Source organism: Scomber scombrus, chromosome 22, assembly GCF_963691925.1.
Source record: "Scomber scombrus chromosome 22, fScoSco1.1, whole genome shotgun sequence".
NCBI lineage: Eukaryota > Metazoa > Chordata > Actinopteri > Scombriformes > Scombridae > Scomber > Scomber scombrus.
In genome coordinates, this window is record NC_084991.1 from 2,777,687 (window position 1) to 2,798,227 (window position 20,541).

Sequence of the window (20,541 nt, forward strand, 5' to 3'; positions counted from 1 at the left end):
CTCAAGAGTCAGATTTATTCACACAGACGCTCACATTCAGTCATCAACCTGATAACAGCAGCCTGCTGTGTACTGAACATGAAGATACTGTTGAAATGTTTTTACCTGCTTAAAGATACCATACAGGGAGTTAATACAGTATGTACAGCATCACATCTGTCTTTACAGGTTTACACATGTTGGATATCTGTATATTCAATCATTCTGGAATTAGTTTTTACAGTAAAATGTCTCTACTTTGATCAGATTTGGTCCTGCAAGTTAAATTTGGAGTCTCCCACATTTCTGGTTCCACTCTAATTAGAATCAGAAGTAAAATGAAAATTAAATATCCCATTTATCCCTGCACAACACAGTCAGTGATTCAGTCCAAATGGTAAAAAATGTTATAAGTAATAAATACACATCCAGAGGAAATTTGTAGTGTGCGTAGTGCTAGACCCAATCCCAGTAAACACTATCCTCTGCCTTCATACAAATAAACCAACACCCACAGCTGCTTCACTATCATCACATGTCATGGCCCTCCTCAGGCTCTGACCTCCTGTGCACCACTGGTTGCTCTCTGCAGCAGCTGGAGCATGATGGGATAGATAGGTGCAAACTCCTTCCCCTGGCGAGTCCTCACCGACTGCACATAGGCCTCCAGAGCCCCCCTACAGAGGAGCACACAGAGACCATGATGATATGAACACATTTCAGACTGGATGGAAGGAAATGATCATGCCGGGAGGATGAGGCAGAGCTCAGCTTCATTATACGGGGTCTGTAGTCAAACACACCGTAAAAAGAGAAAGTAGCACATCTGGAAATTAACCCAGCTGCAAATACACATTCGTAGTCCACATATAGAAACAAGACTATTTAATTAACTAGTATTATAGTACTATACTATATCACAATGTATAAAGAACAAATCCACAATTCAATAATGGACAAACACTTCAGTATTAGAACTCATATTTAGCATAATAACAGCTTACTGCATATCTGACAATGTCCACATAAAGATTACATGTAATATGTTCATCAATTTATCAGATTTTGAGAGAATTTCCTTCCCCAAAAACTTAATCAGAAATCATTTATCATACAGTTAGATCTATGAGCTTCTATATTACTTCCATCAGATTTTTTACTTTTGGACTGATTCTTGTATGTTGTTCCAGTGAGCTCTGATGATACACAGTCTGAAGTGTGTGACAGTTAGCAGAAATATAGATAAGAGGGCGCTACAACTGCTCACAAATGCTGCCAGTGTGGTATTTGTGGCAGATCAATGCTTTGTATTGACTTTAATGGAAGAGTGTGTTCCTGTACAGAATGTTCACAGCTGCTGAGGGACTGAAATGTGAGGTTTCTGTGAAATGCCCAAACTAAAGAGCATGATACTGGATCAGGACTGTCTGCAAGTTGATAGTCAGCAGAAATGAAGGCCGTTGCATGATGGGATGCTTCTCTCAGAGTTAACCACTAGAGGCTGATCATCCTCCACAGTTTAAACTACTTCTACATGTTTGTTCTCTCTATGGTAATGTGCTGGATGTTAAAGAACACCTGTTTCAGATTAAATACACTCACTTGTTCATTGTGAGGAGTTTAAAGGTCATTGTTGATGGGATGTGTGTTCTTCCTACAGACAGGTGAGGCTTGACTGTATGTGTGGGGTTACCTGATGAGGGAGAGGCGGTCTCTCTCAGAGGGGTGATCATCCAGCCACTGGGAGTAACGAGCGATGGACCACTCTGCTCTCTGTGAGTGATGATAGCCTTTAGTTAGTATAATAACAACCTCAAATGATAATGGCATGCTGTAATTACCTGTTTATGATATGAATATTGTGAGAGAATGTGTGTGTGTGTGTGTGTGTGTGTGTGTGTACAGGCCTGGTGAGGTGACTTGAGTTCAGATGGAGATCTGGTGAAGAAGAAGTGCAGCAGGGTGCTGTAGGGGATCAGGTCTCCCACAGCTGGACTGCTGGCTATCAGCTCGCTGGTCTGAAACAGCAGCGGCCTGAAAACACACACACACACACACACACACACACACAGATCAGTCACAGCTGGTCTTATTATAGTGACAGTAAATAAGAGCTTTGAGCAATAATTCAAAAAGGTAAACAGCTGATTGAGAGCAGGCAAGAAAAAAAAGCAATAACCTCGAGTTCTATAAATAAGTGATCTATATAATTCTGTGAGATCAGTTGGTAACCATAGTAACCCCTGTGGGTGTCAGTGCAGGGGTGCAGGGATTTTCCTCAATCAGAAAGTGAAAATGTGTTTTACTTCATGTAGTCACACAGTGTTTCTATTTATTCTGTCATTACTGATGCCAGCGGAGGGTCAGTAGTACTTTGTGAATGCAGGGATAATGTATTTAACACATATGTGTGTTTTAGAATGTGTAGTATTCAAGCAGACGTATTATTTGTGTGAAATGTAATGCAGTGTCATGTTGGCCTGTTTCACTCTTCAGTCTAAATGGGAGTTTTAACTTTAAAAGTAAAGGGCATTTGAAGCTTGTGTCAACAGGAAATCTATCTAAATATTGATGTACGCTTTGAAACCAGTCAACAATAATGAAAGATATATGTGATTTGTAAATTATCTGCTTAAACATAATATTTAATTAATTAGTTCCTATACCAAACTTTGAACCATAAATATATTTTGTGTTCCTGTTTTCTTTAGATTTGATACAATTACAGTGAAAATACATTCACAATCATACTATATTATAATCTTCTGTTATCTAAAATGAGAACATAACAGCCATTACTATTTCTGTTCATTTAAGTAAGGATAAGTGAGGGATGGCAGCCTTGATGATAACCTTTAACACCCTCTATGTGCAAAAAATGTGTAGCAGCTGCAAAAAAATATCATTCTAGAAATATTTCCGTTTTTGGATATTTTGGCCACTGTAGGAGTCATAACATTTAAGGCTTAAAGAATGTGATTTATGCGTTTTTTGACCTAAACAATAAAGGTTAAAGTACAGAAAATAATCTAAATGTTGTTATAGTGCACAGACACACAACCTGTGGAACATTTTAAATGTCATTTTTTAATTGTCTGAGTTTGTCTGAGATTAGAATCAGAAGTCTAACAGAGAGATGAGTCCACACCCTGCACGGCTGATACAGCACAGTTTTTATGCAACGCTGTATTTGTGCTAATTGGTTGAACTTTGACACTGAGCTGTACAGACCTGCTGTGATTAAGGATGGAGAATCAATTAATAGAACAAAAGTGTGTTTCTGAATGGAACAATACAATTATATATATCGTAATCATATTAAGACCAAAAACTTGAAATTAAATTAGAAATATTTTCTGGGTGAAATCTGAGACTTCAGATTCAGCTACCAGCTTTGTTACAGAATGCTGTTAGAGTGTCTGCATTGATCTAACAGCTGTTAAAGAACACAGTGTTGCCTGCAGATCTTTGCTAAAAATGACTTTCCTGATGATCAGAACAGATCATGATAACTTATAAAAACCTGTGCTGAGACAAGTGGCACAACTCATTTTTCCTGCTATGATGAACCTTTAATCCTAACTGCTTACTGTTTCTACTTACAATTCTACAAGAAAAAAAACTCTTTATAATCAAATCCATGTGCACAATATGAATGTGAGTGTTGATCTCCATTATATTTTAACATACACACCTGAAAGAGCGCAGCATCCTGTACGGTTTCCCCAAATCAGACACTCTTCTGCAAAGAGGAGCCACAGCCATCTCCATCTGACACACACACACCCACACACACACACACACAAACACACACAAAACTGAGCATGAGCAAACAAACCCAGCCATGCATCTCAGTGTGGTTAAGCCAGGACCTCGTTGGCACTGTTGAATCATCTGTCAACCGTCCAGGACAGACGGGACAGTCTAGAAGGAGCCTGGCAAAACATCCGCCTCAGAAAGTAGGTCCTAACCTGCGCAAAGTCTGCAGCCAGCCTCATCTTGCCTCCCTCACCCAGCGGGCGCAGCAGGCTGGCGTGGCGTATGAACAGCTCGATGGCTCTCTTAGCGATGGACTCGGTGCTCTCGTAGATGAAGTCCACGCACTGGAAGTGTCTGAAATAGTCGGCCATCACTCTGGCGATGAAGCCCTGCAGCTCCTTCATGTAGAGAGAGCAGGGAACGTCTGGCTTATCGGGGCTGGACAGAGGCCTGCAACACACACACACACACACACACACACACACACACACACACACAAAAGTCAGGCAGTGTGAGCCACAACATCTTATTCACGTTCTATGAGGAATATTCTTCAAACTGTAGCGTCTGTTATGAACTGAAGTGTTTCTTTTGTTCTGTAAACAGCTGCTGGATGGGAAAACTCAAACTCAGTCAGTCACTAATGAGAAGTTTCTTCACAACACAGCGATTCATATGAAGCTTCTGGATAATGACTTATTCAAGTTAATATCACACAGGGAAAATAAATATAATTAAATCAGAGCACTGGAACAAAGACAGTGTTACTGAGCCAAACTGGAGCTGTAGGAGACAGAGTGTGTTCTGGACACACAAGTTCAAACATACATACACAGCACTTAGTACATAGGTACTTGTGTAGTAGCAAATGTATTGCACACAATACAAATAAATATGAATATTGCACTTCATAGTACATGATTATCTATGATGCCTTAATTGCAGTGTTCAGTATGGTGATGACCATAAAGAGCCAAAGTGCTCAGATGTTAATTGTGGTCTAAACATGAGCAGCTGGGCAAGAACTTTAACTGAATAATTAATTTTTTTTAAATTTAAATCCATTAATATGTGATCAAAGGCAAACTAAACAAGATAAAGGAAAAAAGATAAAAGCAAAACTTGGTGAAGAAAAAACAGTTAACCTCAAGATTTTGGATAAAAACTGGATGTTATTGTCTGACAGGTGATGCACACTATTTGCATTAACTCAAGGTGCTCATCAACTAGATACATACAGTGTTCTCATTGGATGATTGAGGCAGCTCTTGTGTGTATATAGAGAAGTGATGTTGCCTGTGATATGTGTGATGAAGGTCCGATGGACTGAAACTTTGCAACTGAGTTTGAGTGAGACAGTGCGTAGAAGCTTTTTGCATTTTTTGGGTAAAAGCTTGATACCTTCGTCCATACAGAGATTTTGTGTGTTGAGGGTGTGACCCTCAGTGAATGTAGTCTTTTACAGTGTTTAATAAGGTGTGATACCCAGGTTTAACCCTGACCTGACACTGGCTAAGAGAGAAAATGACTGACCCTGAGAAGTCTTCCTGGTGTAAGGTGATGATGATGGCCTCTATGGAGTCGGTCACTGACTGCAGGAGCGGCTGCACTGCGCTGCTCATCAGGGCCTGAACCCCCTGAATCACAAAAACAGAGACAGGTGATACATTTAGTAAGACAAGCAGTCAAAGTGTTTGAATAACACAGACTCAATCCCTGACAGCTACTGTGCATCCATAAAGACCAAATCCTATTTAGTTTACTGCTCATTACCTGGGCCTCAGGGGCTCCCTGTTGCCATGGTAACTTGTGTAGTCAGGTGAGCGGCAAGTTGATACACATGAGGTTGGATGACTGATTTTTATTTGAGATATAGGTGTGTTATCAGCTTTGTGGATGTGTGTTTGTCAGCCTGTTGATGAGAGCAGGATCTTTCCTCTGCTTCATCTCCACAGACATCGATTGAAATTCAATATCTGACCCACTGAAACTGGGAGCTCCTCAGGAGTGTGTGTGTGTGACAGGAATTTAAAACCTCGCACACAGAAGTGTAACAGGTGTAGAGAGAATAGAACATGTGTGAGTGGGTTATTGATCAAATGTGTTCAAATAAATAGAAAAGTGTAGAAAAATGTTTCAAGTGAAGACATTTAACAGCTGTAGATGAAATAAAGAGTCTCTAAAAGATGCATGCAAAGAGTTCTAGTACACTACAGAAACTAAATGTCTGAAAGTTTTCATAAAAAGGAGTGAAAACTAAATGTCAAAGATTAACTAATTCATATGTTGCATCAGTAGAATTACACACTGTAGCTTCTGATTAGTAAATGTGTCCTCCACCACCCATAAATATATCTTCTTCACAAGCTGATTTAGCTGCTTGACCTGTTGCACTAATGAGCAGCTTCTTGCATTTCAGTAACACTCTGCCTCTGCCAGTAATGATGGCCAATGTTAACAGTTCTTGGAAGGAAGAAGAATCCCAAAGGAAATTAAATCGTTTGTACGAGCCACAAAAATATGCAGGTCAACACATCAGGGTTAAAAAAAAAAAACTACTGTAAGATTATTAAAAGTTGTGGATTTAATATTATTATGTTCATGTTTATTGGCTGTTAGTAGGAATGAAATCTTCCTCTAATGTTCCCTAAAGGACTGATACCGAATTAATGTTATCCAATGTTTTAGCAGCTTGTCTCCAGTTAAACTGAGACAAAATGAATTTAATGAACAGGTGAGTGAATCAGCTGATCTGCAGAGGAGAGCACAGGTAGCTGAGCTCTGTTCAAAAGGTCAGTTTACTGTGTTTGAGTGTCCTGTATAACACATCTGCTAGAAAACAGTTCAACAGTCTATTTTCTGTTAAGCTTGACAGACATGTGATCATTATCTATAACTATACAAGTGAAAGATGGTGACTGCTGTACTCTCAGAATGCTTCAAGAGGTTTAAACTGCAGACCTCGTCTCTATGGACCACAGGTGTGTGAGCCAATGGGAAGAGAGTACAGGCCTTTTTCCCCCCACAACTTTAACAAGATTTAAAAATGCCTGCTTTTTTTTTTTTTTGCATTCAAGGCGTGTAAGGTCTATAAAGCTAAGCTAAGATGAAGAAGCTAATGTTGACATCACTTAAGATTCTAGTAAATCATATCCTCTGGCATGAATCTGAGAACTTAACCCTCACCTGTCTTGTCAATGCCACAAGTTAATGAAATACAATTATTATTAGTATTATTATTCTGAATCTTTAGGATGAACCTCACTGTAACTTTGACACAAACACAAGATCACTGCGAACAACAGGCAGATTGTTAAAGACACATTAGCTGAATTCTTCTCTCTTCACTTTGGCTCTCAGACCTCTGAGGTCTCCAGATGTGAGGTCTGCAGCTGGACCCTTCTCTAATGCTTAAAACAGAGAAATTACAAATGCACAAAGAAAACAAAACTAAACTGTTTTTGTTGACTTTAACATATAATACAATGACTAAAATGTGACTAAAACAGTTTTGTTCAAAGACTAAATCAAAACCAGATGCCAATAAGAACGAATGTAGAGGTGAAAGAAAATGCACCAATTTAACAAACAGGACTTGCTCACTTGATAAAAGAACCCCTGAGAATTTAATCAACTGTGCAGATGCTAGTTTTCTAATTCAGTTCGGATGAAAAAATGTGAGCTTCAGGCTTTTTCTAAATGGATAAAAAGCTCTATTATAATAACATGCCCAAGAGGACATTGTTCCCTGTGATTACGTTAGCGCAGTAACACAGCTGCTAAAAGACACAGTCTGCACACGGTCAGCACAGAAGAATGTAGCTTTTTACCAAAGCATGTGAACCCAGAAACATTTATGATGAATACCAAAACACAAAAAAACACAGCCTGGTTTTTGTACCATAACATCTGTGTTCTTATGAATGAAAATGAGTGAAAGTGTGTGAGTATGTTAATAGTTGCTTTGATACCTCCAGAGAAGAAGAGAGGGCGTCTGCAGCAGCCGGTGGACACGACGCCAAACCTGAAATGATCTGCGACAACAAAACACAACAGGTTAAAGTCAAAGTGCTGAGGATGTGGGAACAGATGCACAATGTCCTGTGTGGCTCTGCCGGCAACTCTGTACATTTAACCGTATTATATAACCATATGTTTAACAGAGTTCTGAGTAGAGGGTGCCCGCCTCAGCGGAGATAAATAGTGCCTCTGCTAACACTATGTCACACAATAAAGGTCACATATTTAATGAGTAAGGCTGCTGCTGAAAACATTTTAGCAACTGCACTGAGCAAATTAGATGGCAGGATCAGTTTGATTCAGGTCAGCAGGTGACTGATTGGGAGTGGTATGTTTGCTTCACATTAATTAATCAAAGCATCATGATGGGGAGAAAAAAAACCATCTGGTAGAGGTGAGGTAGTGCGGTTTCACACCTGCTATTTCATTTTCTGGTGGAAAAACACTGATGTGTAGAGAAAATAAAGGACCGGATCAAATATGGAACCCTGTGGAACACCATATGTAATGTAATGGTTATTTAACATCTCCAACACATAGAAAAATAAAACACTTTCTTCCTGTTAAATTGGCAAGAAATCAGTTGAGGGTCTTTTCAGAAATGTAAAGTAAATATCACAATCAGCAGTGTGAGTACTGAGGTCATTCAAGACTTTTACTAGCACAGTTTATGATATTAATCATGTATGTTATCATTGACCAGCCACAAGCCAAATGCTGCTAAAATGAAAGTGTCTGGTAGTCTGCTTCACTCACCAGCCACAATATTGGTACTCACTAACAGAACTGGTTGTTGCTCTATACTCCATTAGTCAGAACCGAAATAGGAAAAACTTCTCTTATAATGCACCTTACACATGGAACAAACTGCAAAAGGCCTTTAAATTTGATTCCCCCCCCCCCCATCAATACAGCTGTTCAGAAGCTCATCTCAGCCCTTGTTTTATTTGATTGTAAATGTTTTTAACTTCAACGTATCTTAATTGTTTAACTGTATTTATTCATAGTTCTGTTTTATTTCTCCTAATATTTTCTTTTATTTATTGATTTTCTTTTACCTGATATTGTTTTGCGTGTTGTTGTGTTGCTGTAAATGTTTCTTGACACCATTGTAAATGAGGATTCCTCCTCAATGGTCCTTTGAGGTCAAATAAAGGTTCATAATAATAATAATAATGAAAACAATGCTAATCTATTACTGTATTACTGTATATCTGCTGAAATGTAAACATTCACTTACCATTTGGCTGGTGAACAAATAAGTTAATTTCTCCCCTGAGGAAGCCATTTAACTGTTCTTATAGTGCAGACGTGTCCAAACTGTTCCATAAAGGTTCATGTAGCTGCCGTTTTTTATTCCAACCAATCAGGATCACACCAGGCTTGACTCTGAATTTAATCAACTGATCTCAGTCTTCAGACACTCTATTGGTCAAATCGTGTGGTTTCGATTGGTTGGAACAAAAAGCTGCAGAAACACAGACCTTAATGGAATAGTTTGGCCATGCTTGTTAAAGTGCTTTCTAGGGGTTAGATATGTAACAGGTGTTAGAGGTCAAGATGTGTTTTCTTAATGAAAGGTCTCCATTAGTATAAAATAACATCCTGCGTGCAGTGTAACATGTGTCTCTATTTGTTTTCTTATCTACATTCCCTCGTTTTACAACCTTTGTCCTTCCACCCCTCGCCCCGCCTGCCCAGAATAAATCTTCACTCACTGTTTTTACACAGTAAAACTCTACAAGGTTAAATATTTAATGTAGCAGTAATCTGTTTTTTTTATGCTATTAATCAGCTGGGCTCCTGCGCCAGGGCACACCATACATCTTTAATGGAGGAAGCTGAGAGAACATATTGCACCCTGACTGCTTTTCCTTTTATCCCCCTTTCATTTCCTTTGCTACCTTTCATGTAAGCGTATGTGTGTGTCTGTGAGACTGTTTTACGTGACATCACTATGCATTAGAAAGGTAACACTTTCATCACATACAAACACAGCTAGACAACTACATGTGCTATAGTGTGTGATTATCCTGAGAGGGAAAACTGGAGTTAAGTTACCTACTGATACACTGAAAAAAAGGTTAAATACAGTAAAGCTGTCATAAAAAGTCAACTACTCAACACTAATGAAACCTGATGAAAAAATGTTAACAACCTTTTCTGAGTGTTTCTCCTTGAAACATGTGCATGCAGGTAATGTAGCTCAACACACAGACACATGTACAAACTCATCTCTTTAATGAAGTAAAGTTAATTAGGAAAGTGGGCTGGGTATCAGTACTCGCTACCTTTAAGATATCAACCAAAATAACTCGATACCAAGTAGCACGGAAACGTCTCCCGTCAAACGATGCCAGCAATTGATCCTTTTTGCACCCAGAGCTAGAAAATATGACTAATTGTATGGACTTGCTCACAGCCAATCAGCGCAAGCGTTCTTCGATTTTATTAGACGTGATTGGCCCATTGCAGTTCAGCAGCCAAGATGCCACCTAAACGCTCTAAAGTGTGTCTACACTACACAGCTGTTACACCAGATAAAAGACAGAGCACTAAATGTGTGATGGGTATCTAATGAAGTACTCAGTTGGTATCAGTATCACTTTAAGGGTATTTGGATTGGTACTGGTATCGTCATATTTTAAACGATACCCAGCCCTACTCACTTATATCCACTGTTCTTTCAAAATGTGCTCACTCCCTATGGACAGGACATGTGTGTGAAGTAAGAAACTATTTTATTCTTGTTTGTATATAGCCCTGTTACAATATCTATATGATGATATATTGTCCCAGGAATAAACACGATAAACGATATTATTGTCATTTGAAGATCATTTTATACCACTGATATAATGATAATATAATAGTATAATAATGTAAGGGGGTGGGGGGTGGGATTGGAGAGTGGGGGCTACACTTGTGTGTTTGTGTATATTATGACAAGCCTTTTTCTTAAGAGATCATTTTTAACTGAGTAAGTCATAAAAAATAAACCTCAAATGTCTGTGGTGATGATGTCACTCAACCTATAAAACCTATATATTATCAAGGATCTTTTATTAACACAGGTATGAGGCCATGTATTTTTCCTTCTTACCCAGTTTCTCTTTCACTCTCAGTGGATAATTCTCTTCTTTTGTGTGTATTATAGTGTCCTACCTTGGCAACGGCCTGCTGCAGGCGATAGAGGGAGTTGACCACAGAAACGTTCCTCCTCTGGCCGTCTGTTAATGGACCGATCACCTGACTGGCATCACCCTGAGTAGACAGCTGCAGACAGAGGGAGGTGGAATAGATTGAAAAGTAAAGCCAGACACACAGATAGGCAGACGGAGGATACACAAACGGCGACAACTGTAATGTAGTAGTGGTGTAGCGTATTCATCTCAATTTTTCCATTCATTTGAATATTTCTTAACTGCTTTATTACGTTAGGGATTTATGAGTCGATATCTAATTGAAAGGAAGAACAAACAGCGCCTTCACAGGCAGTTAAACTGACATATATAGAGGGTTGGAAAGATACAGAGATGCATACAAACAACAACATGAACACACACCAGCTGTTCAGACTTGACACAGAAGAGCTGGACGGTCTTGGCAGCATTCTTGGCCACAGCCAGAGAGAGGTTTGGATCCACTGATGCCACATTCAGCTCGCTGCAAACAAACCAACATATAAATAAGGAAAGATAACATAACCTGGATAATGATCTAATGCAAGCTGTATGTCAGTGGTTACACTGTAGCTTGGGTGCAGAAGTGTTTTTAAATATGTGTGTGTATCTGCAGGTTAGGGAGAGATTGAGGATGTTTTTTTCAGTTAGAATCAAAAACTGATTCCTGGGAATTTATATAACCATTAACCAATGTGTATTGTTATGTATATATATCTACTGATATGTACCAATTCACTAAACTGCTGTTTTTTGTGGTTTAAAAGTGCTTCATTATTCTCTTTATTTCTCATTTACTTTCAGTGCATTTTTATTTAACTTGTAAGACAGAATAAGAAGGATGTTGTTTTTTAATAAAATGTAATTAAGAGCAGCTAATCTCACTGTTATCCATGCAGGAAGTGACGGTTTTTGAATGGCATGCTGATACTCATGTTATTTTATTATTTTGGTGTGACATTAACAAGGAGGTGTTGAACAGGGTGTGAGATAAAGATGATGACTGCATCAGTGAGGAGAGAAAGAAGCTGCTGACTGAGCATCTGTCACTTCATACATAGTATGTATAAGTAGTGATACATAATAATTGGTGGTTTTGTTTTACATTATATTACATATGTGTTTTTGCAGGTTCTGTAAACTGTCCCTCAGTAACCTAAACCAGTAGGGCCTCTACAATGGACTATCTAAATAAACACTAAACTACACAGCCAGACTACATTTGGCTGATCATTTTAAACTGAAAGTCATAGTTAGAATTTATACCTGAATCCTGTTCCTTTAAGAAAGAACCACAGGACATAATTGGTCACATATGCATTATGCAGGACAAGAGGGGTTTAAAGGTTTTTTTGCATGTGGAAGTAGCATTGTACTGTTCCAACAAAAAAAAAGAGAGATGAAGATAGAATTGTGTTATGAACCAACAAATTTGTATCGTTGTAGAAAGAAAAAAAAACGTTTTCTTCCAGATGAACAAAGTGCTACTTTGCATAGTTGTTCAAATTGCTTTTTAGCTCCCAAATCTTTTATTTGACTAAAAAAGACAACATTTATTTATCAGGCAAAGAGCAGCTTTCATTTCTCCCCCCTTGGACTGATTTATATTTTGTCTATAAACATATTTTCCATCTGGTCTATTAACTTTCTGAATTAAATTCAAATTTGCTTTATTGACATGAATGTCACATCAACAATATTTCCAAAGCAGAGAGTCAATGAACAAAAGGACATTAACATATTTAGACACAAAAACTAAACTACGTACAGTTCATCAGATATATTAATGTTACAAACAAAGATCCTTTCTTTTTTCTTTTTGTATTGTCAGTTTCTCCTTTCAAGTGTCAGCAACAGTGGCAGGTGTTTGTTTTCATTTTAAATATGATCTTCTGTTTTTGCTGATCAATGCTTCTAACTTTTTTTTAGGATTATTTGAAGGTTATTTTGCAAAATGTACCACTGTGTTAGTCTGACATGTATTCAGGAGCTCATTGTTGGTGCAGTGACTGTTGCAGAATGTCTCTCTCTCATTAAAGTCTATTTTACAACAAATGATTTAATGGTTATGAAGATCATTTTGGATATACATTTTAAATGAACTGTGATTGTTCTCTGTGATTCTTTCAGGCACTGATAATGTATTTGATCTTGATTATGTATCAAGTCCTAAAATGAATTGTACATATATTGACATCAGAATGAATGATGTAATTCATTTGGTGTCATGTTGCCCATTTGTGGTACTTTTGGGAAGATAAATATAGGATGGGATGTGAACACAACTACATCTTTGTGAGCTTATTCATGGTCCTGATCCTGAACGCTAACACTACATATCATCATCCTGGATTTCTATTTGCAGAATTTGTATTACAGCAATGCTAGTAATTAAAACAGTAATCTAATTTATACATCTTCTTTGGACTGCAAATCTGCAAATCTACATTGAAAGTAAAAAAAAAAAAGTTTCTGAAACATTATTTCTGTAACAAATTCTATAAACTCCTGTGCGACTGTCTTGTAGTTGAAATAAAAGGCCATCAAACATCTCGACACACTCACAGAGACAACCCAGAATTGGCAGAGGCAGTGTGGAATGATTTTGTCACTTCCAGTTGGTCCTCACTGTGAGGCAGCCAAACTGGCATGTACTCGCCTGCTGATGGTCTTGATGATGCTGTCCAGCTCGTCGTTGGACGGCGGGTTGCGGCCCCCCATGGGAAACACGAGGTTGATGGGATCGAAAAGGCGAGAGAGGGACTTGGAGAGGTAGGCCGCTTCATACGGCAGCAGAGAATCCTTTAGAGCCTTCTCTGGACTGCACACACAAATAAAAGAGCCACAAAAAAACATGCAGATTATTTTTAGTGATGTGGATCTGATGGATGAACATAAAGACCACAACAGGCAGCAGAATTAGATCACAGCATCACTTTACTGTAACAAAGCCTTTAAAAATGCAACATTTCACATATATGATGGTATTATGATACCGATAATCTATTCACTGTCTTACATTCACATACAACATCCTCTAATTGGCTTCAATATCTGTGCTGACATTTACTAATGGAGAACTTAAATGGAAGCAAAATGCCACTGTGTCTCATCCTATTACTGCTCAATGCAGACATGCTGCTAGAGTGTGTGTGTGTGTGTGTGTGTGTGTGTGTGTGTGTGTGTGTGTGTGTGTGTGTGTGTGTGTGTGTGTGTGTGTGTGTGTGTGTGTGTGTGTGTGTGTGTGTGTGTGTGTGCATAGCTGTTAATCACTGTGATAGGCCAAGAAATAAAAGGAGAAAATGTTTATACATAGTACAATGTGCAGTTCTGAGCTAACGTGCTTTGATTAAACTAGCAGGTGTGTTTTACTTAATGTGCGATGAGGATGAAATGTGTGTTTCTGATGAGCTGAATGTGAGTGTGTTTCTTTCTTTCAGCTTTGTTTATCACTTTTATTCACAAGGTTGATTGATCAGTGTGTGTGTGTGTGTGTGTGTGTGTGTGTGTGTGTGTGTGTGTGAGGGTGTGGGTGTGGGTGTGGGTGTGGGTGTGGGTGTGTGTGTGTGTGTGTGTGTGTGTGTGTGTGTGTGTGTGTGTGTGTGTGTGGGTGTGTGTGTTCTGTCATGTCTTTACTCCCTCTCTATCCATCTTATCCATCATTCCTTTGTTCCTCAGTCTCCCTCTGTGATGTGTAACTACACATCTATGTTTTTATTATATCAGCATTCTGTTTAGCCTCGTGCAAATTTGCATAATACTGTTGTAGAAGTTTTATAAATGTGTGCTAATTTAACCATCTCCAAGAGACAAGAGTGTTTAGTGACTGGCCAATAACTGATGTGTTTAATAAGGTGCAGATACAGATGCAGTGTATTGGATCAGTGCAGTTGTTGATATGTAACCCAATAGTTACTGTGTATAACTTTAGTGTTGCAAACTGTCCCTCAAATTACAATGAAATAACATAAGAGCTGTTTCTGTAATCATTATGTCACATTACTAATATAACTATTGGTAGAGCTGCAACAATTAATTAATAAATTACTTGATCGAAAGTAATTGGCTATTTTGATAATGGATTAATTAGTTCAGTCATTTTCAAGAGAATAAACACACAAAAGATCAACAGTTTCAGCTTCTCAGATGAGAATAGTTGCTGCTTTTCTTTGTCTTTTGGGTTTTGGACTGTTAGTCTCATATTTGAATTCATCTCTCTGACCTGTGGAAAATTATGATGGGATTTTTTTTTTACTAATCTAACAAGTCATAGACTAAACAATTTATCAACGGATTTATAATGACAATAATTGTTAGTTGCAGTCTTAATTAATGTGTTTTAGGGGTGCAGCAATGATAATATAGACTGATAATGTCACAACACTTGACAATAACAATGTAATAACTTCCATTATTACATGTGTGCATGTTGTAATTTGCATACACTCATCTCCATCCACTATACTAACAGTTAGTTACAATTACTGTGTTTGAACTCAGTAGAAATGATGTGAGGTGTGTGCCAATCTGTGATTTAAGAACTCCTAAAATCCTAATCAGACATTACTGTGACTAACATTTATTTTCATTATCAATTTATATATCAATTATTTTTTAATTGCATAATTATTTTGTTTCTATAATGTCAGAATGTAGGGAAACGTTTGTGAAAAAACTGTGATTAAACAAGGTTTTCCAGAGTTCAACATTTTTTAAGCTGCATGTGAATTTAGTCTGCATAGTAGTGTTTAAAATACATCTCATTTGAACAGTTAGTCATCACTTTTAAAGCTGTGAGAGAGTTGAGCAGGACTTATGGGTTAATATATGCTCCAAAAAATGAACTTTTCCACCAAACTAAATAACCCATATGTGTGATGACCACCCTGAAAAGACTCTGGATGGTATGCTTACTTGTAGTCTTGTTTGCCATGCGTGAACAGGTCCTGGCTGTCTGTCTCTGTGGCGGTGATGTCCAGAGTGGCGTCCATCCCCCCGCTGCTTGTTAACGCCCCCTGTAGGCTGGCGCTGTACTGCTGCAGGCGGCGCCACAGCTCGTTGTACAGCCTCAGCAGCTTAGGATACTCTCCTTCAAACGCCTGCTTCAGGAAGGACGAGGCTGGAGGGGAAAAGAGGCAGAGGCAGTGAGGAAACACATTATGTGACAAAGCTTTCATGAAGGATAGAGTCTAACCAGAGTGCTTCTTTATACTATACATTAGAGGATATTGTCATGATGTCCACCTCTTATGGGAAGAATATCTTTTACAACAATCCACTAATGAAAAATGTTTGTGGTAAAATCTATACATTTCTCATTTTTCTCATATCTGATTCTAAGCTTAGGAAATAGGACCAAACTGTGTCATATTTTTTATCTAATTATTATTTTTTCATGGAATGTTCTAGTTCCTCTAGGCCCTTTTTCTATCGTTGCTGACTTCTAAAATGTATCTCTTATTTTATAAAAACACTTTTATGACAGTTTCTTCGTTTAACCAAATGCTTCTTATTGTTTATAATATTCTAACCTATAAACAATCTCTTCTATGATAAGTGGCATTTATTTTACTGGGTAGGGGTTTAACACAGGAGTTACAAAAGAAGCAAGAAGAGGTTTGGTGTGAGACAGAAATAGTGACATCATTCAATCTCAAATTTAACAGCTTGAGGAGGACAGGAAGAGGTAGAAAGAGGTAACAAGTTAAACAAAAAAAAGTGGATGAGGATGACTCATAAAGCAGAGAGAGGGTTTGATGTTGGATCCAAAATCTTTACATTGCATCCATTATACATAAGAACACCTCTGTTACATCAGAGGGCCACTGACAAAGTCATCTTAAAAGTTACTGTTTTTGACATCATGGCTTAGGGATCATACATGATCTGATTTATGAAACCGAGGTGTAACCTTTAATGTTTTTTTGTCAATAAACACATTCAGAGACAAATCATTGGTCATTGGCTCCAACTTAAGACATCAATGTTTAAAAACAGCTCAAAAATATATGGCTTAATTTTTTAAAGACATCAGTCATCTACCTAAACAACTGATCACTGTAGTTTTTAGTGAATAAGAGGAAAAAGTGCATTTTTCGGGGTACTATTTTAGTGGCGGATGAATCTTCATTTACTCTAATAAGTATTTCTGGCAGCAGGATGGTCTGTGTGGGAGTCAAATTAAATTATAGCGTGTGTGTGTCTGTGTGTGTTCACAGTCATGAAGGAATATGTCACGCATTGCAGTGGTGTGGCTCACTGATGTGTTTTTAATAGTTTTGGGACAACAATGTAGTTGTATGGCACAGAGAAATAATACATATCAGGCTTTGATACACACACACACACACACACACACACACACACACACACACACACACACACACACACGGAAAGAATAAGAGGAAAAGGGAAAATGAGGACAATGACAAACATGACTCTAAATTACTCGCATGTTAAAAAAACACTTCAACCTTCCTGATTTATATTTGTTCCAGAATATCTTCAGTACACAGCTTGCACACACACACACACGTGCACGCGCACACACACAGCAGGACAGAAAGTGCAGGTTTTTCAAGTAAAGTGGGAGTTTGAAGCCAAGTATGTTAGCAAGTAGCCAAATCCGCCTCTCCTCTTCTCACTTTGTTATTCTGTGCAATCAGACAACTCTTACTGAAACGCCTCCATCTGATCTGTGAGTGTGAGTGTGTGTGTGTGTGTGTGTGTGTGTGTGTGTGTGTGTGTGTGTGTGTGTGTGTGTGTGTGTGTGTGTGTGTGTGTGTGTGTGTGTGTGCGTGCGTGTGTGTGTGTGAGAGAGAGACAGAGATTGTATTGTTAGCATAATTAAGTCTCTTTTCTCCGAGTCTATCCCTTTCAAAAGATCCACTAATATGCTCACTGGTTTTTGTATTTATTTCTTTGGAGAAGGGAGGCATTTGATTTGTAGCTTTATTTGATTAGTGACTGTAGCGAGACAATGGTGAGACAGAAGAACAAGAGACGGATGATTAGAGAGGCAAAACTACAATCAGTGCCCATTTAGTACCAGCTCTAAATTGTTCAATTCCTAAGAACTACTTTACTCCAAAATGATCAATCATTCTTATTGATATCCGTGTGCTGCAATCACTGACTCAAGATTGGGATGCAGCCTCTATAGTTGTTTTCTTGTTGGAATTAAGCACCAGAAAAAAGGGGGCAAAAGCACTAATTTTAGGAAAAGGTGGCAAAACACCAAAATGTTTAGTAATGTATATTATTATGTTAGAAGAAAGTGGTGCATGCAAAGGGAATATTAGAGCTACGCAGGCAGTTGTACCAGATAGTTCCATTTCTTGACTGAGAAGACACACAACTTCTCAAAGTCTGTTCTACAAGACCTTTTAAATAATGTTCACCATCTCCATTTAGCATGCTTGCGCTAATTAGCATGCTAACATATTGTAATTAGCAACAGAAAGTAACGTTTTTATGATACACCGTCTGGAAACCATGAATGTACAAAATATTGTGCCAATTCATCAAGTGGCTGTTGAGATCTTGCACAGGGTGTCACAATGTCTACGCTGAAAGTATTTAAGCCACATTTTTCAGTTATCGGTGTCACGTGCACTGGACGGAACAGTACGCTTCAATGTTAATCAATACAGCAGTCTACACACAGTATGAATCATGACCAGAAGTAGGCTTCAAGTTTATTATCCTCCATTTCACACACATCACTATTGTCCTTTGACTTGTTGGTGGCATAACAGGATTCTACAGGGACCACATTCATTAAGATTCATCCTCTGGAAACCATGAATGTATGTAGAAACTTTCAGGACAATCCATCAAATTAGCTGCTTAGATGTTTTAGTCTAAACCAGTGGACTGACACATAACAATAGCACCACTGACCGCCTGATTCATTTATATTCCAGATGTTTTTTAACAGGATAAATGGCTTGAATGCTGCTTTGTATATGTAATTTTCATGTAATACTGTGTAGCTGCCAGTAGTCTCCCTCAACTTTACTTGAGGCATGAGCTTTAAGAATAAAACAGATTTCTTTCTAAGAACATATCCAGAGTGAAGGGTTTTATGTCTCAAACAGACCAGGAGAAGTTGATTCATGCTTTCATCTCCAGTAGACTAGACTACTGTAACGGTCTTCTGACTGGACTCCCACTAAAAAGCATTAAACAACTGCAGCTCATTCAGAACGCTGCAGCTCGAGTTTTAACCAGAACAAAGAGATCAGAGCACATTACTCCAGTTCTAAAGTCTTTACACTGGCTCCCAGTCAGCTATAGAATAGATTTTAAAGTTATGCTACTGGTCTACAAATCACTGAATGGTTTAGGTCCAGAATACATGAATGACATGTTAGTAGAATATAAACCCAGTAGAGCTCTGAGATCTAATGACTCAGGTCAGATAGTGGAGCCCAGAGTTCAGACTAAACATGGTGAAGCAGCTTTTACACAACTGGAACAAACTACCAGCACAACTGAAATCAGCCCCAACTGGGAATATTTTTAAATCCAGGTTAAAAACACTTCTCTTCTCCTGTGCTTATGATTGAGCTCATTCAAAGCACTTTAAATTTTAATCTTTCATTTGCACTCTATGTCCTTTTAATGATTTTAAAGCAAATCATTATTTTATGCTGCAACCTTATATTTAATGCTTTATTCTAGTATTTTATTTCTCTCTCTTTCTATTTTTCTGTACTTTGTTTTTATTAAAATTGTGTGTGTGTGTGTGTGTGTGTGTGTGTGTGTGTGTGTGTGTGTGTGTGTGTGTGTGTGTGTGTGTGTGTGTGTGTGTGTGGGCGGGGGGGGGGGGGTAATTGTATGTTTTAATGTTTCCATGTTTTTACTATTATTGGGCTTTATTTTTATTTCTCAAATTGCATGTTTTTGTTTTTTGTTTCCAATTCTTACTGTTAAATGTTTGTTTTATGTAAAGCACATTGAGTTGCCATTGTGTATGAAATGTTCTATATAAATAAAGCTGCCTTGCCTTGCCTTCTTACTTTCGAGCAGCCATTCATTTCTATCCTTTTTTCTTTACTGTTTTCCTTGTTAATGTAGTTGCATACATGAACATACTACAGACAAAGGTTACACCAGTCCAACACTGACTGATGAAGCTGCTCAGTGCTACTATAGCTCCATAAACAACAAGCTGTTTATTACTTGCAGCACCACTGATTACCTGCTGTTAACTGAGCTCTTGTTACAGCCTGATGATTATGGCTCACTAAATGAAGCCTCATACTAGCTGTCTGTGCTGGTGGTAATGCAGCAGTAATCAGTTGTAGACACCTCTGAAAGGAATCTTAAAAAGGGGGATAGAGGGGAAAAAAGGTGCACGCTTACCCTCTGTTGCTCTGTGAAACTCCTCACTGAGTGTGTTGGTTACATCAGTCCAGAAGGTGTATAGGATATCAGGCTGACCATCCTATAAAAAGGTAGACAGAAAAACAGTCACAGATTAGTTCGTCTCATGACTTTACACAACTGGTTTCAATTGGTTTTTGGTTATAAGGTGATGATGGGCTGAAGGGCAAAGCGTTTCACGATCACTAACTGAAACTAAAAATCTGAAACT

General features: G+C 38.2%; 1 protein-coding gene across 2 annotated transcripts in view; it reads right to left on the bottom strand.

Moving 5' to 3' along the window:
* Nucleotides 1-3: 3 nt before the first annotated feature.
* Nucleotides 4-20,541, bottom strand: part of cog5 (component of oligomeric golgi complex 5) — a 68,226-nt gene continuing 47,688 nt past the window's right edge. Inside the window, exons 11-22 of one of the 2 annotated variants that reach the window (XM_062443547.1) lie at nucleotides 20,310-20,391; nucleotides 15,855-16,059; nucleotides 13,600-13,761; nucleotides 11,325-11,424; nucleotides 10,924-11,034; nucleotides 7,710-7,772; nucleotides 5,272-5,375; nucleotides 3,951-4,188; nucleotides 3,674-3,750; nucleotides 1,887-2,013; nucleotides 1,673-1,752; nucleotides 4-656 (exon numbers count right to left, since the gene is read on the bottom strand). In XM_062443547.1, coding sequence (XP_062299531.1) covers nucleotides 530-656; nucleotides 1,673-1,752; nucleotides 1,887-2,013; nucleotides 3,674-3,750; nucleotides 3,951-4,188; nucleotides 5,272-5,375; nucleotides 7,710-7,772; nucleotides 10,924-11,034; nucleotides 11,325-11,424; nucleotides 13,600-13,761; nucleotides 15,855-16,059; nucleotides 20,310-20,391 — 1,476 coding nt within the window. In that variant the 3' untranslated portion in view covers nucleotides 4-529. Of the gene's footprint in view, nucleotides 657-1,672; nucleotides 1,753-1,886; nucleotides 2,014-3,673; nucleotides 3,751-3,950; nucleotides 4,189-5,271; nucleotides 5,376-7,709; nucleotides 7,773-10,923; nucleotides 11,035-11,324; nucleotides 11,425-13,595; nucleotides 13,762-15,854; nucleotides 16,060-20,309; nucleotides 20,392-20,541 lie in introns of both variants that reach the window. The other variant, XM_062443548.1, reaches the window with a different exon arrangement.